This window comes from Streptopelia decaocto (assembly GCF_964273445.1).
Source record: "Streptopelia decaocto genome assembly, chromosome: Z".
Taxonomy (NCBI): domain Eukaryota; kingdom Metazoa; phylum Chordata; class Aves; order Columbiformes; family Columbidae; genus Streptopelia; species Streptopelia decaocto.
In genome coordinates, this window is record NC_138657.1 from 31,670,209 (window position 1) to 31,695,299 (window position 25,091).

At 40.3% G+C, this 25,091-nt stretch overlaps 1 protein-coding gene across 1 annotated transcript in view; it reads right to left on the reverse strand.

The window, feature by feature from the left end:
• Nucleotides 1-7,935: 7,935 nt before the first annotated feature.
• Nucleotides 7,936-25,091, reverse strand: part of SLC35D2 (solute carrier family 35 member D2) — a 51,574-nt gene continuing 34,418 nt past the window's right edge. Inside the window, exons 11-19 of the mRNA XM_082074812.1 lie at nt 24,938-25,013; nt 18,406-18,513; nt 17,622-17,689; nt 16,629-16,664; nt 14,446-14,480; nt 13,295-13,376; nt 11,583-11,648; nt 10,028-10,177; nt 7,936-9,337 (exon numbers count right to left, since the gene is read on the reverse strand). Coding sequence (XP_081930938.1) covers nt 9,227-9,337; nt 10,028-10,177; nt 11,583-11,648; nt 13,295-13,376; nt 14,446-14,480; nt 16,629-16,664; nt 17,622-17,689; nt 18,406-18,513; nt 24,938-25,013 — 732 coding nt within the window. The 3' untranslated portion in view covers nt 7,936-9,226. The remainder of the gene's footprint in view (nt 9,338-10,027; nt 10,178-11,582; nt 11,649-13,294; nt 13,377-14,445; nt 14,481-16,628; nt 16,665-17,621; nt 17,690-18,405; nt 18,514-24,937; nt 25,014-25,091) is intronic.

The window sequence follows — 25,091 nt, forward strand, 5'->3', positions numbered from 1 at the left end:
TCTTTGTTGCCCTGCGCTGGACCCTCTCCAGCAGTTCCCTGTCCTTCTTGAATTGAGGGGCCCAGAACTGGACACAATATTCCAGACGTGGTCTCTTAGTTTCCATAAAAGCAGTTCAGTATTCACTATGAGGTATGAACTGGTCTGGTTAACACTATCAGTCACATCCTTGCAAGTAATTTGTGCTACCTCAAATACCATATCAGGACTAAGTAAGTAAATTCAATTACAGCACTGTATTTTTGCTTGAAGTACTGTACCCATTCTGAGAAGATGATGTCTATTTTCAGGCAAAGAGTCATTCTGTCTCACTAGAGACTGAGCCAAAGTCCACTGAAGTCAGTGGAATTCTTTCTCTGTCTTTCTATCCATGCTGACAGGTCACTACTTTCCAAAGAACACTTGTAGAAGTTGGCCTAGCCTGCTCAGCAGAATTTAAGCAACTATAATGCTACTACACTACTATACACTGCATCTTTTTTCTTCAATAAGTTATTTTAGGCTGTGCGTTCTTTAGGGTAAGAACTAAATTCTCCAGCACTTGCAGTGCTAACACAGTCATTAAACACCAGTAATACTAACCAGCTGTCCCTGTACTTGTGTTAATAAGTCTTCCAAGAAAGTTGATTCCCATCATAATATCACTGATGTGGGATGAATGTCCTTGTCTGCATGGAGGGACACTTTGCCCCAGGGACCTCAACAATCTTAATGATCACCTCTGACCACATACTGAGTCCGTGCCAGCATCAGTCCTCAGCCTAGATCACTTCCCTTCCATTGCTCCAGTTCAGGCACCTGATTCATCCACACACATACACAAGTATGCATTAGTCTGTGTCAAAACAAAACTGCCTTTGTCTTCTTCCTCCATTCTTTCACCAAGTATTTTTGCATGAATATGATTTTACCATTATTTCTTTCCAGTAGTTACTTATATGGTAAATCCTAGGTTACCTGACTATTTGAAGACAGAGCAGAACTTCGACATCCGTTCATTTAATTCTCATTGAGCTATTGGCTGAAGACATTTTCCCATCACAAACTCACACTGTGTTCACAATGTAGCAAGGTCTTGCATTAGGAGGACATTTCCTTCTAGGTCACAGCATTTCAGCAAAGTTTCTCTGTGTACTGAAATGGGCCTTTATCACCTCGGACAGTAGCAAGCATAATTATTTGTCCGCATGGAATTTTGCCATCCTTGGCATTTCTACAAGGTCCCCTGGGAAGGCCAAATAGATTTTTAATCTGTTCACAGGGAGCAGCAATCCTAGTTGCCTCGAGACTTCAGGGAGGTACAAACTGCAGTAGGTCTACCCACAGCAGATTTTACACACTCCCCTTGTGCAAGCAAAGCTATGAAGTTGGGACTTTGGTGTGTAAAGCCATGTTTGACCTTGCTCCCCACTCCTTCTCGCTGTACCATTCAGCTCTGAAGTTTGCAGAGTGACAGAGGGAAGAGAAGGGGAGAGAGGAATGTAATAGCCCTCCTGGGCCGGCTGCCTTTCCTGTGTTTTCCTTCACTGAGCAAGTAGCCAGTAATGCTAGCTAGACTCTTTTCATTCAGCTTTCTTTCTTGGCACCAAAAAAAAAAAAAGAAAAGAAGAAAAAGAAAAAAAGAAAAAGAGGTAGAACCATTTGACAGGTTTTTTTCTTTTTCAGTCCAATTGCTACAGTTTTTCATTACAAATGCCTGTATTCACTTAAATTTGCAATGCTGGAGAAGTTTAGATAGCTTTAGTTTGAAACATGCTTTATATGAACATTTAAGTTACTCTTGTTTTTCATAGTTTCTGAAAGGTTAAAATACATCAAACTCAACATATGATATTTTGGTCAGAAGCATGCTTTGCTACCACTCACTCAAGTTGCTAACTAAGCTAGCCGGCATATTGAATGTAAATCACCCATACTCTTCTAAAAGAGGGACCTAAGTGTGTGTGGGTGTAGGTACCTAGCTTTAACATTCAAGACTGAAAATGTGATTTAGAAAGCTCTCATTGTCTCACAGATGTCCTAGGAGATGCAGAGGGATGTAAAGGGGCGGTTTTTACCAGCTGTCTGCCATGCTTCTGCCGGAGCCACAGACAGTGAGTGATAGTCACTCTCACCTTGGAAAACTCTTATTTGTAATACTGAACTCTGTCTTCACCCCCAGAAAGCTCAGCATACTGAGATGTATGCTATCATGACTTAAAGAACATGCAACAGGATCTCTGAGTATGCTCTTAACCTATAAAGCTCTTTAAAAATACTTAAAAAAAAAAAAAAATGGCCCTTTACACACAGGTTATGATTAATTAGTGATTCTTGAACTGCCATTTTGATGGGAAGATGAGAGGACACAGCAGAACAGCCAAGGAGACCATTTGCAGACTTTCTGCTGTGTTTTAGGAAGACTGACATTTTCTGAAGTGCACACTGCAGTCACTGTCAAGGCCAATCCCATCAGCTGCTCCCTCAGCAAAGCACTTCTCCTCACTCCTACAGTTCCTTCATGCTGTTACCACATACCAGTATACAGCAAATAAATTTTTTAGGCAAGCTGCCATATCAAATTCTTTCTCTTGTGGGTGGTCCTTGAGAACAGTAGGGCCCTGTCTGTATTACCAGTCTTGATAACAGACTGTTTACAACATTAGGATTCAATGGTTTAGATTTTTTTCCTTCTGCTGTAAATTGCTTGTCTAGACAGATTTGGAGCTCCAATCTTTGTGAAAGTAAGGCTTTGACTCAGTTACTGATGTAATCCACTGATTGAGCACATCATATTGTTTAAAGTTATCTTGCACTGAGTAGTTCCCATTTTCCGTAATCTTGCAGGCTAAGTTATTTTTTTTTCTTGAGTGTTTATCTCATTTGCCTGAACATGTGACTAGTTCAATAACTGAAATCAGTGTGAGTCAAAAATTTGCTGTTTGCACCCTGCAGCTGTAAATTATTTTAGCTTGGAACCTCATTATTCAACAAACAGTGATTCGGGGGAAAAAAAATCAAGAGTCAAAGTAAAATAAATAAATAAATAAATAAATAAATAAATAAATAAATAAATAAAATCCCACAGCTCTATATTGGCCTACACATACAAAATCCTTGTTGAACGCTTGCACTGTGATACCTAAAAGGAGCCTGACACTCAAAAGATAGAAGATCTGATCTTCTGCAAACTGGTGCCCTTATTGAACCCCAGCTTCAAGGGAACCTAAGCCGATAACACTTTGGCATCACCCCTGGGTGACCAGGCACATGCACACCCACAGGGGCAGAGTGGGGAGATTAAATCAGTGTGAGTGTACGAAAGGAAGAAAAGGAGATTCTTAACATACTTTGCTTTATGTGCTACTTTGTACTTTCAGACCCCATTTGCTTCTTTCTACAGGTCCAGTGCTTTTCTTTCTATCTCCCTTGCACTCACCAATTAATCAGAAAAACAGACAAGGTTTAGTTCCCTGCAGTAAAACTACCAAATAAGCCCTTTTGGGAACAACAGTGGGTACAACACACTCCTGAAGGGCTTTCCATCCCTTGCCCTTCACTGAGCACTTTTGCATGGCCATCAGTTGGGTGATCGTCTCAAGTCCCTGAACAAACCTCTCTGGCACCCAGACAGTGAAGAATGTGGCCATGAGCAAGGGTCTTATGCCATGAAGGTGCCAGCTCTGAGGGGAATCGGAACCAGTGGTTGCCTTTACTGTTGCCTGACCGCCTGGCAACAGGGTCTGCAGGCAAGTTTCAGGTTTGTTTCCATTGCACAGCCCTGACTGGGGCCAAAATTGGCATACAGTGGGTATGCAGTTGCTGAAGTGGCCCCGAAAAACACAGGCATCACTAGATGGTTCTGTTCTTGCAGCTGAAGGGACTGTGAAATGTTGAGGTGTCCTGTGACTTGGGACTGGTACTGTTCAATATCTTCATCAACAAGATTGAGTGCACCTCAGCAAGTTTGTGGATGACACCATGCTGAGTACTACAGCTGATGTGCTTGAGAAAAGGAATGTCACCCAGGGAGACTGTGACAGGCTTGAGGGTTGGGCCAATGTGAACCTCATGAAACTCAACAAGGCCAAGTGCAAGGTCCTGCACCCAGGTTACGGTTATTTCCAATATCAGTACAGACTGGAGAATGAGTGATACTAATAGATTAAAAAATGACATGTGGGCTGGCAACGCGTGTGTGCAGCCCAGAAAGAAAGCCATATCCTGGGCTGCATCAAAAGGAGCATGGCCAGCAGGTCAAGTGAGATGACTCTGCCCTTTTGTGCTGTTGAGACCACACCTGGAGTACTGTGTTCAGCTCTGGAGCCCTCACTACAGGAATGACATGAGCCTGCTGGAGAGGCTCCAGAGGAGGCCACAAAAATTATCAGAGAGATGGAACACATGTTCTTTTAAGAAAGGCTGAGAGAGTTGGGGTTATTCAGCCTGGAGAAGGGAGGGCTCTGGAGAAACCTTCTTGCAGCTTTTCAATACATAAACGGGGCTTCTAAGAAAGAGAGAGAGACTCTTTACGAGGACCTGTAGTGACAAGATAAGGGATAATGATTTTAAACTGAGAGAGAGTAGACTGAGATTGGATCTAAGGAAGAAATTCTTCATCATTAGGGCAGTGAGGCACCAGAAGAGGCAGCCCAGAGAAGCTGTGGATGCCCCCATTCCAGGAAGTGTTCAAGGTAGGGTTTGGATGGGGCTTTGAGCAACATGACCTGGTGAAAGACATCCCTGTCCATGGAAGGGGGTGTGGACTAGATGATCTTTGAAGGTCTCTTCCAACTCTCCCGATGCTGTTATTCTGTGACCCTGGGGAAAAGGGCCATAACCCTCCATTTAAGGCCTGGAGGGCAGTTTTTCCTCAGACAGAATCACAGAATCACAGAATGTTAGGGATTGGAAGGGACCTCAAAAGATCATCTAGTCCAATCTCCCTGCCAGAGCAGGAACACCTAGATGAGGTTACACAGGAATGTGTCCAGGCAGGTTTTGAATGTCTCCAGAGAAGGAGACTCCACAACCTCCCTGGGCAGCCTGTTCCAGTGTTCTGTCACCCTCACTGAGAACAAGTTTCTTCTCAAATTTAAACAGAACCTCTTGTGTTCCAGTTTGAACCCATTACCATTGGGTCCTACCATTGGTTGTCACTGAGAAGAGCCTGGCTCCTTCCTTGTGACATTCACCCTTCATATATTTGTAAACATTAATAAGGTCACCCCTCAGTCTCCTCTTCTCCAAACTAAAGAGATCCAGCTCCCTCAGCCTTTCCTTGTAAGGGAGATGCTCCACTCCATCATCTTTGTCACCCTGCGCTGGACTCCAGCAGTTCCTTGTCCTTCTTGAACTGAGGGGCCCAGAACTGGACACAATATTCCAGACGTGGTCTCATCAGGGCAGAGTAGAGGGGAAGGAGAACCTCTCTCGACCTACTAACCACCCCCATTCTAATACACCCCAGAATGCCATTGGCCTTCTTGGCCACAAGGGCACAGTGCTGGCTCATGGTCATCCTGCTGTCCACCAGGACCCCCAGGCCCCTTTCCCTTACGTTGCTCACTGATAGGCCATTTCCCAACTTATATGGGAACCTGGGTTGTTCCTGCCCAGATGCAAGACTCTACACCTGCCCTCGTTGTATTTCATTAAATTTTTCCCCGCCCAACTCTCCAGCCTGTCCAGGTCTCTGGATGGCAGCACAGCCTTCTGGCGTGTCAGCCACTCCTCCCAGCTTGGTGTCATCAGCAACCTTGCTGACAGTGCACTCTATTCCCTCATCCAAGGCATTGATGAATATATTGAATAATACTGGTCCCAGTACTGACCCTTGAGGCACTCCACTAGATACAGGCCTCCAACTAGACTCTGCCCCATTGACCACAACTCTCTGGCTTCTTTCCTTCAGCCAGTTCACAGTACACCTCACTACCCCATTGTCCAGACTGCACTCCCTCGGTTTAGCTGTAAGGATGCTTTGTGAGACTTTGTCAAATGCTTTATTGAAGTCAACGTAGACCACATCCACCACTCTGCCATCATCTGTCCACCTCGTTATGTTCTCACAAAAGCCTAAGGTTGGTCAAGCACAACTTCCCCTTGGTGAAGCCATGTTGACTGTCCCTAATGACCCTCTTATCCTTGATATGCCTTGAGATGGCACCAAGGATAAGTTGTTCCATCATCAGCTGGAGTCAGGGTGTAAGCCCATAAGCACAGCAGGGTTTGGGTCTAGGTGGTTAGCCTTTTTTTTCTGTTGTTAATTAATTTGGGGGTATTTAACTTTCCCAGCCCTGGGTCTCCCTGCCAGGTCAGGAGTGCAGCTGGGTCTGAAAAGAGGTGGACGGTATTGTCTCAAGGTGATTCTTTTTCCCCTTGGTAGCTTGGGGCAGACACTTTGCCTCTCTCCACCTCTCCTTCCTGCTCCGTAGAACAAAGGAGACACTGAGTCCTTCCACAAACTCCAGGGAGAGCCACTGCTCCACTGTGAAGGTGTTTTTATTGTAATTAGCAATGTTTTATCACAAAACAGGAAATACCATGCAATTGGTGCTGGGGAGGAAGCAGAAGGCCCAACCTGCTGTTCTACTCATCCACCTTCTCCACAGTCAGGAAGTACTTGGAAAAACTCTGCTATTTTCCCCCTCTGTTTCTGTTTCCCCATCAACCAAGTCCAAGTTTAGCACCAAGAGTGAATGATAAAACTTTTGAGCTGTTTGGCACTCAGAAGAGACATGTGGCCTACAAAATGAAGGAAACAGCACGACTGCTTCTCCTCCAGGCTTACACACTGACGGCTGAAACAGCCACTGACTTCTCTGAAGGGCCACAAGTCAGCAAGATCCCAGCCTAAGAGTGTGTAAACAACAAGCCAAAAGGTCAAAACATGGCTCCTTTAGTAGAGTGACCATGCAAGAGCAGCAAGTGACAAGATCCTTCTGTTCATCAAGAGAAACAAATCTGCTTTGAGCTGCTAGCTCTACTTAAGTAACAGCCTGCAAGACTCACACAGCATGTACAACCATAAACAAACGTGAGACAAGAAATATGGAAATGTCACTTGTCATAGATTACAGGACTTGTACACTTTGGAAACCAAGTCTCTGTTGCTCACTAACCTCTTCCTGTGCCAATGCTACTTCTGTGTTACTGGGGTTCTTGTACATCAGATAAACTGGTATTTGCCTCCAGTGGCAAACATACAGGTATTTTTTTCATTGTGGGAAGGCTAAAAGGGTGTTCTTTAACCTGAGTTAGGAAACTTAGGTGAAAATCAGAGAGAAAACAAGGGAATTTGTAGCTATATATGTGGTATCGTGACAAGCTGCAGGCAAGGGAGTCCTCAGGTCTGCTGCTGCTGCCACTGGATCCCACAAGTCACCTCCATGGATGAGCAGAGCAGGAGCAGCCATTGCTCAGTAGGGTTGCTTCATCCTGCTGGGACTACTCACATATGTAAATCAAAGATGCCAAGAGCTGCCTGTGGACAAGTACGTATTTGGAGGGGAGGAACACATGCGCTGCATTTCATGCTGTATCTGAGAAGGTATTGCTTGAAAATATGCACGCATGGAGAAGTGAGCACTTATAACAATGGCAAACATAAACTCTGCATTCCACACTCAGGCCTCTTATTGAATGCGTATTTCCTCCAGGGACTTCAGCTTGTGGCCCACACATAATATGTATCATATATTATATTCCATACTTATTTGCTGTGCAGCTGCACAAATATCACACTTAGAAGAATATAGTTTAATCATTCAAAAACATAGTCTTTATGGAGTGATGAACAAACCATTCCTATTCCTTGCTTTTTAAACCAGCAATGCTGAAATGTCCAGCACAGATGTCTCATTTTCACTTCCAGATGTTTTCTACATTGGGTGGTAATATTCAGTAGCAGTTTTATTTGAAGAATTACTTTATATTAAGGCATGAAATACACGAGGCCGTAGAGAAATATACAAGTGAATTAATTTAAAAGGCTATGAGATGTAATGAGCATATAGTACATGAGGAGGTTTTCAAAAATTTCTACAGTCATAGAAATGTTTTCTTGTTCCAAGGAACAGAATGTCATCATTTCATGATGAGACACAACCTAAAAGAAATTAATTAGAAAACGTTTTGAAAAGACTGAACTGATTGCATACTCTAAGAGTCAGTGATAGTTTTGCTCCCAAACCACATAATTTGTTTTAAAATTTATTCACAGCTTTTATTTCTAATGATGATTAAGAGCACAAAAAATAAATGTCTCCCTCACTCCTTCCTTAACAAACAGCAAACCTGTCTTGAAATATACACTTCCACATGCACAAAGTTGAAGTTAAAAACTTCTGCTTACAGACCATTAAAACTAGTAAGCAAAATTTCTTCTGAAGGCTGAAGGTAATATTTATTAAGCTTTATTCCCTAGAGATGCAATCATAGATATTTCATCTCAGGGGTATTCTGGAGAAAGGTTCCACCATGGATACAACCTCACAAGTGCACACTGCTGCTGTGACATGGCAGCACTTTCACACCTCAACATTTTTTCTGCTGTCCTTCAGGATTGTGGCTCAGATATTTTTTTTATTTAAAGACAGGATTTCATTTCCAGCATAGTCGAAAGACTCATTTAAAATCCCGTCTCAAGAGAGATATGATGATGTTGACACTGACATAATTTTTTCAACATCCACGTTTGCTTGTGTTTTCCTTAAAGCACCAAATTCCTGAATCATGCCATTATATATGAATTGGAGCTTATCCTCTTAAATTTATATAAAATAAATGTTTGTGGGGTTGTTTGTTTTTGGTTTTTTTTGGAGGTGGGGCACAGAAAAAGAAGAAGAAACAAAAGACACAAAACATTCACTGAAAGCATCAAAATACACTGTGAACAAGTTTAGAAATAAAGCAAATTATTGTTTTATTCACGAATATCAAGTAAGTGTAAATATTTGTGGCCTCCAAGCTTATGTTAAAATAGTAATATAAATTTCTTAGAACGTATCTAAGGTTCACAAAATTCACTGAAACAGCTCTAGCAAATTCTATGATCTTTGGAAAGAGATAGGAATGAAGTTACTTAATAGATTCATTTGATCAGATCACTTATCACTTCATAGGTCATTTGGATGTAATCCAATCAAACTGATTTGTTTGCTTCCATATTCACACATACAGAGACACAGTAAAAGCCATCCTGCTGGCATTTCCCATTGCATATCTTCTGAAAAAAATGATTCTGCTACGGGTTCCTCCACCTCTTCTTCAGATAACTGGTAAATGCATGCAGGACTGCTTCTTGAAGTCTGTCGCTGTGTAATACCCATAAAGGGATGAACCGCAGGACACATGCCTTCAGAATAATCAAGCAAAAACAATACAAAGGCAAAGGGTTATAGAAACCTCTTGAAAGAAATTAACTGAGAGTTCAGAAAGTCATAGAAAACAGTAAATGCAAAAGCTTTTATTTCATACTTTCAGTATGTACTTTTCTCTTAGAGTGAAATGTTTGTTACTCTAAGTTTTCAGCAAATCTTTTCTCTTCCCTATACTTTCATTTAAAGCTCATCATTAACAGCTGCCATGTATAAATATTTATTCTATTTTGTTAGCTTGGTGTCCTAAGGAAATGATGTTTATATGATAGTACAGCCTGGTTTTATATCCTTCCCCTTCCCCACTAATAACTTTTGAATCTGCTGGCCAATTTCTGTAAAGGAGTATGGGTCTCAGAAATATTCATAATAGGATCATGAAAACAGGCAGATGGAGAAAGGATAAAGACTAAGCAGATATAAAACTGAGCTGAGCTCAAGACATGAAAGTGCAGAAAGCCCCACTGTGCTGATACCACTATGCTTTAACTGTGTATTCCTCCCTTTGTAGTTTACCAGTGTCATGTTAGCCTTAACAACCTTAACAAACTGCTTCTTGTTTGATGCCCAACCTTAAGTTCTCTGAAATCAGTCAAAAGAACCTGCTGAGCCCAGACAGCCTTTGTTCAGCCTTTGAGACACATGAACATGCTACCAAATTCAATTACCAGCATTTCATGGGCTAAACATCCAATAATCTCATCTCCAAAGGTGACATAATCCAGTGATTCACTAACAAACTCTTCTGCAGTCTTGGTAATAAGACCAGGTTTTTGGTACATCGTCATTGGAGTAGAAACACCATAAGGAGCCACTACCTAAAATAAGAAATCATAATAACAGTTTAATGTCCTCTAACATTCACATAAGGCCATTCACTTTGAAGAATCCCACAGCATCTTACAAATTATGGATTTGTATGCTATTTGTATGGTATGGATTTGATGGGTGGACTGCTGGGTGGATAAGGAACTGGCTGGATGGTCACACCCAGAGAGTAATAGTCAACGGCATAATATCTGGATGGACACTGGTGACAAGTGGTGTCCCTCAGGGGTCCATATTGGGGCCAGTACTGTTTAATATCTTCATCAATGACACAGACGGGGACCAAGTGAACCTTCAGCAAGTTTGCGGATGACACCAAGCTGAGTGGTGCAGTTGACATGCCTGTGGGACAAGGTGCCATCCAGAGGGACCTGGACAAGTTCGGGAAGTGAGCACAAGCAAAGCTCATGAGGTTCAACAAGGCCAAGTGCAAGGTCCTGCACCCAGGTCAGGGCAATCAGAGATATCGATACAGGCTGGGGGATGAAGGGACTGAGAGTAGCCCTGTGGAGAAGGACTTGGGAGTACTGGTGGATGAAAAATTGGACATGAGCTGGCAATGTTCACTCACAGCCCAGAAGTCCAACCATACCCTGGGCTGCATTAAAAGCAGCGTGGCCAGCAGATTGAGGGAGGTGATTCTGCCCCTCTGCTCTGCTCTGGTGAAACACCACCTGGTGTCCTGTGTCCAGCTCTGGAGCCCTCAGCACAGGAAAGACATGGACCTGTTGGAGAGGGGCCAGAGGAGGCTGCAGAAACGATCAGAGGACTGGAACAGCTCTGCTGTGAGGACAGGCTGAGAGAGTTAGGGTTGTTCAGTCTGGAGAAGGTTCCAGGGAGACCTTATTGTGGCCTTCCAGTACTTAAAAGGGGCCAATAAGAAAGATGGGGATGGAATTTTCAGCAGGGCCTGTTACAGCGAGACAAGCGATGATGGTTTCAAACTAAGGAGGGGAGACTCAGGCCAGACATGAGGAAGAAATTTTTTGCAAAGAGGGTGGTCAGACCCTGGTCCAGGTTGCCCAGAGAGGTGGTAGATGCCCCATCCCTGAAGACGTTTAAGGCCAGGCTGGACAGGGCTCTGAGCAACCTAATCTAGTTGAAGATGTCCCTGCTCATTGCAGGGGGTTTGGACTAGATGAACTTTGAAGGTGCCTTCCACCCCAAACTATTCCATTATTCTATTGTTATAACAGATATTTGCAGTGGACTAAGGCAGCATGTGTAGTAAGTAATGATACTAAGGAAAAAAGCTGCATATGAGGTGAAGACAAAGCTTTGACAGGGTCATCCAGCACTTCACCAAAGACAGCTACACCATACAGATTTAGGCATCTCAGATTTTCTTGAAGGATTTGTTAAAATGAAGGCAAATATGGCAAGATGTAGCATCACCTGTATGATAATTCCCTTTTCCTTATACTCTGCTTGTAGTGCTTTGGAGAAAGTGCTTATAAAAGCCTAGAATAAAATTAAACAAAATAACATTAGCATAGGAAAGTAAATACTTTCACATATGTTCACAAATATGTGCAAACAGGACTTTAGCAAAAATAGCCAAGCACCACACAACCTAAGGCATACTGCAGTGATGGAAAACATAGAAACTAACTTTTCACTATGCAGCTTCTGCTGGTGCACATGAGTAATGGCAAGATTGACTCTTTATCTGTACCAGAACAGATGGAGCCTGGCATTGGCCCAAGCCAGAAATGAAACAAGTACTTCTGAGGAGCAGACAGAAAGCTTTGTCACATTTATGAAAATGCAAAGACATAATTACTGGACTCCCACTTATTCTAGCTAGTGTTTCATCTCTGGCTGACACCTGCCCTCACAGTTCAAGGCTTACACTGTTGCTTTTCTTGCAATAAAAAGGGGTGTGTGATACAACTCATGCCTTCAGTGTATACCTATCAGCACAGCCAACAAATATGATTTTCAAAGTAATGCATTTGGGAATTTAGGTGGAATACGGGGAATTTGTAGCTTCAGCCTCTAAGGTTTATCTAAGGTTTTCTCCATACCAGGAGTACGCATATACTAACTTCTCTGTGTAAAAGTTGAGTTTCTTTTAAGATTGATTCTAGGAGTCAGATCTTCGAGAAACATTCAGAAACTTGACAACATTGGACCATTGTCCTGTAATTCGAAACAAAAAAAGTCCTACTAAGGAGAAAAAATGACAGCTATTCAAAGCCATCATTTGACAGGTCTTACAATTTAAGTAGCAATAGTATTGTGATATTGCATGAAACATCAGTGTGCTGACAAGTAAAATAGCCTCCATTCACAGCATTGCAAATAAACAGGCCATTTAAAAAGAAATAAATGTAAAAGATACCCAAGAATGAAAAAATTCAAAGTAATACAAGCGATGTACCATATCACTTTGAAATAATGTTATCTAAACTTTTTTTAGGAACTAAAATTGTCTGGTTTCAATGTAGTTCAAGATTTGAGTAATGAGAATCTTAGGTTAAAAAGAGAAAAATGAAATGGGAAAACATATTTTCTTACCAAGAATAACTAGTTTTTTCTTACCAAGCTGAACTTCAGCTATGTTCAAGCAAATATTGCTGGTATTTTTCATGTGAAGCAAACCTGAGCTGAGCAAGTTGCTTCTGGAGTTTCAGCAAAAATCATTCACTCCTTATTTTTATAAGCTCTGGGGTTTTAATTCAGAGCAAAATTTCAAGGTGAAACCTATGTGGTCAAGCAACTCACCACACACCTACCAGGAATTTTATTCTTGGTTCAGTAAGTAAAATCTAGCACTTTCTTACATCTACAGTTTTGAGTAAACTAGCTAAGCCAGCCTAGTAAAAGTCATCACTTCCCAGAAAGAGGACAGATTGTGAGCACTGGTATAATACTATTTAATCAAAGGCAAAAGAGTTCCAATAATCAGACATACCTTCAGCTGGATTTAATGTATATAGCTTCGATGATTCTTAGTTATCAGCTAGTGCTAATTTACATTACTTCATCATTTCAGTGGTGCCACACTGATTTATGTCCTGAAAACATGGCCTTATATTGCTGACACAAATGCTTTGGTAAACACCTGGTGGGGATGTCTTTATAAAGCAATGTGAAAGACGTACCTTAGAAGCTGAGTACATTGTGTATAATGGACAAGGGAAAGTACCCAGACCAGAGGATAGATTCAGAATAAGGCCTTTCTGTCTGAAATGTAATTTAAAAAGTTATATTCAATTTATGTTTGAGAGTATTACAGTAAGAGCCTGCACAGTGGAAAACAACTTTTTTCCCCCACAAGCCATAGCTCTCCTATTATATTGCAGACTACACCTTCAAAAGACTCAATTTTTACTGTCCAGTTAGGTGCAATTAAGTCTAAACCAGTTAGGAATAATGTCATAAATTAAATTTAAATGCGCAGTGCAATCAGGACCACAGGAATATTGTACATGCTATTGTACATCTAACAGATGAAAAATGCCATCAGAGGAAGGATTTTATGCTTCTAAGTATCTGGTAGGTCCCCTTTGCTCATTAGCCAGCACATTCTTTTTCGGGCTCCATGCATCTGTTTTTCTACCTTCCCCATTCACAACTCCCTGTACAAATCACTAAAAACAATTCTTTCAGCAACAAGCAGAAAAACAACAACAAACAACAACAACAAAAACAAACAAACAAATAAGCAAAACCAACCAACCAACCAAACAAACCTAATTTTGTTGCCAAAACAAAAAGCATTCACTGGCTTCTAAAATGCAGCAGTTAACAATGTTTTCTACAAATTCCATCTGAAGACCTTAACTTCTGGTTTAATGGTCCCCATGTCTAAAATACACGTTGTATTAAAAGGAGAAAAGGGACCTTTAATTGAATAGCTGAATTAATATCTCTGATGTAGTCAGGGATTTCCAGAGCTTGAAGAGTATTATTCCAAGCACAGTTACCGCTCTTAGAAGAATACAACCATATATTCAAATGCTGTTTCTTGCCTAATTGGACCCATCACATGCCATTGTATTTCTGCAACACATGCAGGTTTTTACTGGACAGAAACCTATGTTTTATGATTTCTGTCTTGTTCTACAGTTGACTGGCAATTTGTGTCAGTTTCTATTGTTCATTCACACAGCACTAACAGCAACAGAAGAAATCATACTGATTGACATACTGAAAAGTACAGAAGTTAATAATGGATAAACGTAGTTACCACTGAATAAAGTGGAGGTAGCAGCTAAAAGCTATTGAAAGTTCTATAAAAAATGACTTTTACCTTGACTCCATTTGTTTCAAAATTATTTTTGTCATCTGTAAGACAAGCGTGTTATGAATTATATCCATTCTCCCTCTTCCTGATTGCATTTTTCAACTCATCTTGTTTTATTCACAAGATTTTCCACTTGCTCAAGCCCCAGCCATATGTGTACAGAACAAATAGCTAAAATGTGGCACATTCAAAGTTTCAGAAAACATTTTAGAAATGCTAATGGTCTGCAAAGCATCTGAATTGTCAAAAATTCCAAAAGTTAGTCTTCTAAGCAGTGAGTGTTTTATGCTTATCCAAAGCTTTTCAACAGTATCTGAATTTCATTATTCTTCATTACTGAGTCATAACTGTAAGGAGAAAGTCAGCCTCACAATGCTTTCCTGTTTTTGCTTCCAGCTCTACCTGGACCAGAAATAGCAGAAAATAATTAAACAACCTTTTTTATTTACTTAATAATTCATTCTTATTTTAGCAAAATACTTAATCATGCTTGTGATCTTTAAAGTGAAATTAAATAAATTTTTAGATAAGAAATCTGCTTGTGTTTGTTGTATTTGAATCATATTATTGATAGTAAGCCTAAGTGCTTACTATCATACTATACATATCACACTATATACTATACATATCATACTCGTACTATTATTTATAAAAACACACATAACATAGGAATCTTCTCAGGATAAGAGTATGATGTAGCTAGTAAAGGGCAGTAAAGAAAAGCAGTGCAAATGAATGATGCAGCTTAATTGATTCCTTGTAAATTCCCTACTTTCTCAATAGTGTCATTGTGCACAACAGCATAGTAGGAAAAGTGTGGGGTTCACAAGCTTCGTTTTCAGAGAGAATAACAGTGCAGGTTGGTCGCATTAGCTTTGCTGAAAGGGAATTTCCAAGTAAAGTTGAAAATGTAGGAAAATATCCTGCTTTTGCAGTGCTGAAAATCCTGCTGACATCTGTGGGAGCCAGAAATACCTGGAGCGTGAGCATCCCACTGCAAGAAGTGGTGAGCAGGATCCTAGCAGGAACAAAGGCAGGGAGAGGAAAAAATAAAAACAAAAGTCAACAAAAGAGATTTAAAGACGATTTGGACGCAACCGTGAGGAATGGTGGTTAGGAGAATGATTTCTTCATTGTATTTTGGAGAAGAATGAATGTTCATGAAAGACTGAAAAGGACGGGCTTGCAGCAGTGGAGAAAAGGAACCCCCGGGGCTTGGTGAAGCAGAGACGTTGATTCTGAGGTATGTGTGAGGCTGGAAATTATAAAGGATGAACCTTTTTGTATCCAGACTGAGAGGGTACAAATGTCTGCCTGTTTTTGCGAGACACACATACATATATATAGCATTCAGGTATTGCAGATATTTCTGTTTGTATAAATAGATTAAAACCCAGGAGCAGAAAGTTCACCAAGCTACTTTATGGAAGAATTTGTTTCAATTGACTGATATTACATGATTTATTATCTGAAGTCATTAAGCAGCATTACAAATTCGGGATGTAAAGTTTGCTAGCCAAAGGAAAAAAAAAAAAAAACACAACATCTGTTGATAATCTTCATGTCATGTTTAGAAAGATATTAGCCAAGGTTGAGATGAACTACAAAGCTTTTGTTCTGCTCTTATTCATGTTACCATGTTGCTTGCAAACATCAATACAAATCTTAATCCGAGTTGGAAAGTATGAAACACTAACTGTTCTTGTGTGGGAAGCAGCCAACCAAAATTGGCACCAAGGGGTAACAACACAGAATCAGGAGTCAGGTCTTTAAGTTCTGTTCTGCATAAATACAGAAGTATTTTTGCAGAACAGAATTGTGTAAAAAAATGCAAGTACTATACAAAAAGTCAAACTGCATATCTTCCTGTCTTGAAGATTTTGATTCTGAAACAAATCTTCATGTTTACAAAAACAAACATTGTTTTGCAAAATATTTCAGCTGCAATGTAACGATGTGTCTCAATCAAACAACTGTGTTAAAACATTTCCATCCAGTTCTGATCAAAATATTTCATAGGCAGTAGAAACAGATGGGGTCCTTAAAGCAAGGCTGACATTCCTGCTGAAAACTACTACTTGCAAATAAATTGAATGAAAATACACAGGAAAGCTGTTTGGTCACTCTTGTGATATTATTGGAAAACCAATAAAATACAGATGTAACATAGATGCGAGTGTGTCACATACCTTTGTAACAGAAATAATGTTGCAGTTGATGAGGTCCTGCAGGAAGCAAGAAAACAGTAAGTTCATAGTAAATTTCGGAATTTGTAGCTGATCTAGGTAAGAGAGCTAGCAATTCCAACTGAAAAGCTTTCTAGCAAGGCATTTGCATTTGGAGCTGCTTTGCTTGCCTCTGGCTGTCGCTGACTGTGCCTGTGATGTGGGATGTGACAGAGGCAGGCTGGATGGGCAGCAAACGCACTGCCCTGTAGAGATGTCCACCCCTGAACAGCATGCAAAAGTCATACCAGCAGCAGAGGTGACATCCTATGGCTGCAGCTCTGAGGGAAGCAGCCTGCTTGGGGACCTCCGATTTGTAATATATGGTGACATACAGACTGAATGGATCCCAAGACAGGTTCTGGCAAGAAATACATTTAGAAATTCTGTTCTTTTCATGGCTAATACTACAGAGGTAAACAACAATAAGGCAATGAAAAACTTGATTAGATCCTTAATCCTGCCAAACTATTCTACATACGTAAATTAATTCCCCCCCAAAAGTAAAGTATGTTTAAATGAGTTTTATTTTTTCTTTCTTTTTTTTTTTTCCCCCACATACTTAAACAATGGTGTTCCAAAGAAAGTAAGTTTTAATAACCCTAACAAGAAGCCAACACTTCAGCTGTGGCTGTGACCAGGCTGAAGCAAGTGACGTTACTCATGAGGCAGAGAGGCTGCTGATCTTTGCTACAATCGGGCCAGCTGTGCTCTCCCCTCTGTCACTGGGTGCTTGCTGCAGTTTAGCTAAAATCTACTGTTCTTTTTCTCTTGCAAGGTCTTCTAAGCATTAAAATCAAATCAAAATATGCTCCTTCTGAGCTCCATCTTTTTTCCCACTCAGCTGAACAGTTAAATACACACTGATGGTAGCAGAGGCAGAATCTGTCCCTTATTAAATGGACTTACAATTCCTCATTGTTATAATGGAAGTAGAAACTCACAGAGTAATCCTACCTCATCTATGTCTGGTCCATTAAGGAAACGGCACGGAAGAGGATTATGAAGCATTCCAACATTGTTAACTAATCAAAGGAAATATAATGATAAGAACCAAATCTACATGAAGTGCATAATACAGCTAGTTAAACAAATGACTTCTTCTCGAGACCCAAAAGCTTTTGAGATGTATGTGAACAGAAATGCTGTTTAGCATGAAGTCTTGTTCTCGCTGGAGTCATTACTACTGATCAGTACTGACTTCAGGGAACATAAAAACAGTCTGTTGCTAGAGTTTGGGGGTTTGTTTGTTTGTGTTTTGCTGTTGCTTCATTTGTTTCACTACTAAAAGGATGATTTTCTTTAAAAAAAAAAAAGTCTTCCCCAAAAAACATGTTTTCATTGTTGCTGCATGGATCATACCAATTAGTGTTAGCCACAGGCTCATTTCAGATTGAATATAAGAATTTCACACAGCTGTAGAACAACGAATAGTGAAAATTAGTTCCTTGAGGCCAAACGGGGAAGAAGTCACCCCAGAAGCTGGATGTTGCTTATAAAGTGGCAAAAGAGGTTTTACAGTAACAAAACCATTCTACAGAGAAACAGGAAGCCTTTGGAGAATCCTAATACACTTTTAAAACTTGTTCATGATAAGTAATGCTCAAATGCATTAGGTAGCGGTATGCCTGGTTTTAACTGTTGGCAAACAAGTTGTCACGACACATCATTTATATAATCCCCTGTTTAATACATCGCAGCCATAAAAATACTCTTCAATTAACAGACCTTAATGACTCACCTAGAACACCAATATCCAAGCCTTGCAGATTTTTTTCAATGTTCTCGTATACTGAATTTGTAGTGAAATCAGCTTGTATAACCTTGACCTTTTGACCCGTAGCCTGCTCTGTAATTAAACAAACAAAAAAAAACCAAAACCAAAACAAATAAACACCAATAACACAAAGAAAACAGAGATAGAGAGCTGTAATTAAGTAATGAGAGAAACAATCAGATGTCTCATTTAGTAATGTCCACTGCACAGCAAGCAATTGTTTCAACTTTCTTACTTTAAGAAATATTACACCACCACCAAAACACTTTCAATACCCAGTTGTTTTCAGGGCCTGGCAAATTCAATGGAAGTTCCCTCACAGAATCTAAACACCATTTGGTCCTTCATAAGAAAAAAGTCCAGAAATAAACACCAGACTTCTTCCCCTGGTTGTCATAATATTTATAAATGAACACTGTCACACAGGTTAGACAAGTGAATGTAGATGCCAGATCCTCTACATAAGCACAGTTTTGCAGAATAGTTTTGAAGTGTTTTAATTTTTAAGTTGAACACTTTAATAAACAGAGTTTACCTTTTCATGTAGGAGGAGGGAAAAACAGAGCTCGATGTGATGCACTATTTTCTGCATTAATTTCAAACAGCTCCTCCCCTGTTTTAACATTTGCTCTTCCATAGACTGAACCTTCCCCAGGATTCTTCAGGACTAAAAGGCATTTTAGGGAGGGTATAGCTTAGATTTTACAAGGTCAGTTTACACAGAAGGGAAAGGGAAATGTGTGTGATTTTTCCAGTGTCATTGCTATGCAGGAGTGGAGCCCAGCTGTACATTACCATTTTCTCAGCAGTTGATTTATTGCTGTTCATATTTTCAATGAAGTTTCATGAGGAAAAGAGGTAAAGGCTCTTATTTACTCATTTTTAAAGGCAAGGTTCTCCTTTAAAGGGGCCCAGTAAGGTCTCTTCTAACTAGATGTTCACATTGTAAATTCTTGCTACTAAACCTGCTTTCAAGTTTTATGGGCAACCTGAAATCCAGATGAAGTTTGCTGAAAAAGCGACAGGCAAAGCTTGGAAATGTCAATAGATGATCGGATTGCAGACTTGCTCAAGTGGGAGGAATTCAGGTGCACGTGGATGGCAGAAAGTCTGCTTTGGGTCCTGTTTGGGAAACTGTCTCTGCTTGTTTGGAGCCTGATTTTATCATACAGGTGACAGAGAGTATCGCCTTGATTAGGAATCAGACTCGTTGATTTATACCCATAAATCTTGCCCCATCCCTTGGTGTACACATTCAGAACTTAGGAAGGGCCCTTGCACCAGCTCCTGCAGGAGAGCAATATTGGCAGAAAGCTGGCTCTGGGTCCAGCAAGTCCAATTTGCAGCAAAACAGAGCCTCTGTTGAAGCATGAGAGAAATATGTTGCCTCCTGATCACTTCTCCTCGCCCCTCAACATACTGCAAATCTTGACCACCACGCCATCACTACTCAAGCAATGCAAGCCGTTTGACGGAACAGCTGATGCACTGACTCCAGATCTGAAACGCTACATCTCATGTGCTGTTTTAGAGGACATCTGTCTCCATGACAGAAGAAAGGAGGAAGGAGTGCCCTTTTTCTTGCCCTCTTTCCAAGCTGCGGTTGGGTGTATGAAAGGGATGAAACACTCTTTGAACCTTTAACCTATAAAAGCAACTCTAGTGGCAAATGACCCCCTCATGGTCCCAGGCTAGGGGAATGGTACAAGTATAAAGAAAAGGACATTGTGAGTGTAAATGCAGCGAGTGGGAAAGAACAGAGCAACAGCTGGAGCAGACACCTACAGTGACCTTCTGATTGAAGAGCTCTATAAACAAAACGAGATGGGTCTTAAAAAGTGTAGCGATGTTGTGGCCATCTTTCTTGTAGGCAATCAGAAGGGCAGCCAAAACTAGAGCAACATAAAAATGAGGATCAAACAAACCATTTGGACTTTCTCTGCATCCCCTTGTCTGTACAGAACTGTACGGCTGCAACCAGCACTGTCAGCCAACAAGCAAGTACTCCAGATGGCTTTCCTCTGTCTCATTTAAGAAGAAAACAATGTATTAAAAAACAATAAAACTATCATGCTGATAAATGAATTATCCAGGATAGCTCTTCAGAAAATTATAACAATTCTGCAAAGGAGAAAACAAAAAAATAATTTCCAATGTTCTTATGTCTCTTCCTCCCTGTGACAAAGATTTATGACAGCCTTTGAAGACACAAGCCATTCCAACTCTTTTTAAAAGTCCTAAGCGTGCCAGAAGCAAAAAGCCTAGGTTTTCAAACAGCAGGACAGGTTATTGTCTTTTTAAAAAATGTAGAGAAAATTAATTTAAGGAAAATTAAAAACTTGAACAGGGTTGTTTAATCCAATGTGTTATAAAATGTATCATTAAGAAGGATACATCTAACTCCTTCTGACCTCAGACCGCTCAGGAATCCCACTTGTCAGATAGGATAATGTGCTGCCTTTTGAAATTTACTGAGAAGGTAATAAATCAGGATGAAACACAAATTTGGTTAGGACGTGCAGTCTGCCAGAAACTCTCCCCTTCTGCTTAAAGAGTTACGAAGATTTTCTGAAAACCTGAGGTAGCAAAATGAATGCCTGAGTGACACAAGAACTGATCTTTGCAGAACAGGAGACCCTTTCGAAGTAAAACACCTAAATTTGAATATGAAGAGAGAAGTACTCAGGCTAAGATGCTGTTCATATTCAGTGGAAATTTGCAGAAAGGAGAGTAAAATGAGAAGTTATTTTAAAAACAGAAAGAGGTTATAAAAACATTTAAGATTAGGGAGGAATATTAAAAGTTCTGTTAGATTATAAAGTGCAAGTTCTGGCTACATTTTGAAAGAGTTTTGGAGAAAAGTATCTCCAAAGAAATATAAGATAGATCAGATTCAGAAATAGCAGGAAAACAGAGGGGAAAAAATGAGGGTAAAATCGGAACTGCAAAAGGCAGTAGAAGATACCAGACAACACAAATTCAGAAAAATAATAAAAAAAAATAAAAAAATTGCTACCAGAGCACTCAAAAAAACAGTCAAGGCTCTCCAATGCTCTGCTCTTTTAGTGTATATTGGGAAAACAGTCCTGAGCACTAACACTTTATCTCAAGGGATGAATCACACACAACAGGCATTTTTAAGAGCCTTTGAGGATGAAGGAAGATTGTGCCAAGTGAGTTGGTTTATGCTGGTCAATAATCTCAGCTTGTCAGCTGCTTAGCTCTTGGAGGAGGAAGGATGAGAGGCAGAGGACACAGTACTGCAGATTAGAAACTGAAGCTGTAGCAGGGGGGATAGCTAAATGAATTAGCACCTTCACAGGTCGTAGTGGGAGCAAGGCATATTTGGTTCTCGATGATGTGGGGTGGTTTTTTTTATTATTATTATTTTTTATTATTTATTTATTCTGTATTAACAGGAATCATTTCAGGATGGAGAGGTGGATAAACTACCTCCTGCATCAGCAAACCCAAATTCATTAACCACATGCTCAGCCAGACTGAACTGGTGTTGTTGTATTTTCTACTGCTTTTTGAAGATCACACACCTTATCTTTCCTTAAATACAGATCTATTTCTTCTTAAAAGAACAAAACAAAACAAAACACCCCACAAAACCAACCAACCAACCAAACAAAAAAAAACCCCAAACCAAACAAACACATATACACACAGTCTTAGAGAAGTGGCTTTTTCTGTGTGTTTGGCATTAACAGCCAAATAGTACAGAACCTGGTCATATAAAGAGATCCTAAGGTATAACTTCTCAGTCAGGACCTAGCTCTGCCTGTACAGCTTGCTTCAGAAATGTAGGCAGAAGAAATAAAAGAGGAGTGCCATTAATAGCATTTCATCATTTCTAATCCCCTGGTTTTATGGTTTGATCGATGTTTCACAACCACCATACTTATGTGTTAAATGAGCAGTATACATGGTGTAAAGATCCTCTCTGTCTGCCCTCCACAAGACTTATTTTATCTTTTATCTTGTTCTAAAAGAGCTTCCCGGTCGGAGTGGATTGAAATCAGGTTTTCAGTTCCAGTGCTTCTTTAGAGAAATATTTTGCTTACTGTGTATTTCTGCCTGCGCCAGCTCTGGGAGCTGCTCTCAGGCACACCTGTGGCCCACAGGACCTGGAAAGCCAAACACTGAGATGTCTGAAATTACCCATAGTTCAGACTCTTTCAACTCACATTATTCACTATCTAAACTGAATGTGACTGCATGAAAAGGGACATAAGTCTTTCATTTATGGCAGCCAACTAACCAGAAAGAGATACATGGTGTAGCTGTGAAGAAAAAGAAGAGCAATGTGTCCAGTCCTGCAACAAATTTACATAGCCTGCCACAAACTTGTTCTTTCTTTCTGTTAGTTCAGGGTAACAATAGCTGCTCACAGAGAGACACTACTTGTTTCAACAGTTTAGAAAGAAAAAGTCTGTGAGAGTTAGAAAATTTAGAAAACAGCACATTCCTCCTGGTTAAATTTCTGCTTAATTTTTGGTTTACATTGTTTATTTTGCTCACATAACATCACAGTAAGTTTAACTTTTCTTCCTTCCCAACATCTTATTACCTTAATTACAGTAAAGCCTAAGTCTGAAAACTGGAATCAGTGGAACATTTTCAAAGCTTTAACATAAGCCCACATCCAGATCTCCCTGCTGATTTTAGCAGCCTCCAGGTCAGATACTTTATGCTTTTCATGACTGTATCTTCCTCTCTTTCCTTCTGTTTGTGCCATCTACTTGTTATGTTCTCATTTCTAACCTGACACCACAAATAACAGATGAGTCACTCCAGGCTTCAGCCAAAACCCACTGAAAACAATGGAAAGATCTCACTGGGATTTGCCACCAGTTTCAGTGATCTTTGGGGAGGACTCTTTGTGCCCACAACCCAGCTGAACATGGCACAGAAACCTGACCAAGCTCCTGAGGTCACTTCATCCACCCCCCTGCACCCTGGCTGACATGGGTAACACTGGTGCAGTCACTGAGGCTTCCTCATGTGTGAACAGTCATGGGTCACTTTTGCACAAGGTGCAGGAGCGTTTGCAGAGTATGTTATCTTGGCAGGACTTTTCAGGACACAGCAAGTCCTTCATTAGGTGCTGCTACACAACTCAGCGCAGTGTGGCCTCAATTAGGAAGGTGGCAAGCGGACGGCCTCATAATAAATCATAGTGCAGAGGAATTTACACTATGTCATCTTTCCAGCCCTCCACCATTTTTTTTCTTTGCTTAGCTATGTTAGTGTCTGGAATGTTACTGTTTCCATTCTTTGCTTCTGATTATAATTTACAATGCAAAGAAACTACAAAAACTCTCTGGCCTTTTTTTCTTCAGGTTCCTATTATTGTAATTCTTTAACATCTACCTGCAAAGAAATGCAACAATGACACCAAAGCTGACTTAATTTCCACAGAAATCATTTTTGCATGGCTGTTTCCTTAGAAGGGGCTGGTTTAGGCCATAGTCACATTGGCCCCACAGGTATTAATAAAACTTGCTTATAGAAACTCTTCAGTGAGTTGGTGCTTTCTGTCTGGTACCCCTTGTTTCCTGAAGGAAAACAAGTTTATCCCTGGGGAAAAAAAAAAAAAAAAAAAAAAAAAAAAGAGGGAAATCGGACAGAAAATTTCTGGGTCCAATCCTTCATTTTGGTAGCTGCAGGTTCAGAAGTTACAGACTTTTTCACACACTTCAAGTCTGCCATGTTCCTGCTCTGTCTGCAGGTACGTATCCTGGACCTGGTACTCTGCTGGAGCCTTGGAGTGACACATGCTTAACACAAGAACCTGTGAATCAAAGAATCTGGTGGATAGAAGCCATATACAGAAAAAGAGACAGTGAGAAGAATAACCTTGATTACAGCAATCTTTAGAGTTAAGGGAGGATATAGACTCATTTGTTTCCTAAAGAAATTCTAACCTTCGATGTATTCAAACAAGCCGTTCCCTGAGGTAAACGGCTAATTTCCTTTATTTAACTGCTTTATTGAAAGCCAAATGTAACTCCAAAATCTTTTTAAAAACAAACAAACAAAAAACCACAAACAAGCTAAAAAACAACCAAGTAACTTGATTCATTTTTACTCCTCCTTTGCTATGTTTCAAGAACTAGCCTAAAGGTAACCTTATTTTTCCTATGCACAAACTGTTTCACAGATTCCTCTGACAGCTCTAGTACTACATCCTCTTTGCCTGTATTCACAGATTTTAAGGACGAGTAAAGAACCCACATTCACTTTTTTAATTAAACCCATTGCACTGCTTGAATGATTTAACGTATTTTTAAAGCAATCCATGAGTAGAAAGGTTCACTCAACACAGTAACACCAGAAATTATTTGTAGTAGAGGCGCAATATCTGGGCTATATCTGTAGTAATATCTGGGGCCCTAGTCTATTAGATACAGTACCACGGCAAGAGACCTCCGGGTCCATGTAAAGCCAGCCTGCCAAACATGAAGATATGTTTGAGACGAACACTTACCAACTTCAGAGGCTACTCTCTGCAGTTTTTCAAGTGTTCTGCTTATCATAACTATATTTAATCCACGTTTTGCCAGCTACAAGAGAGGAATATAGAAGTTGTTAGGAAAAAGTAAGGTGACAAGAATCTTTCATTTTTTTCCAGTTTTGCAACA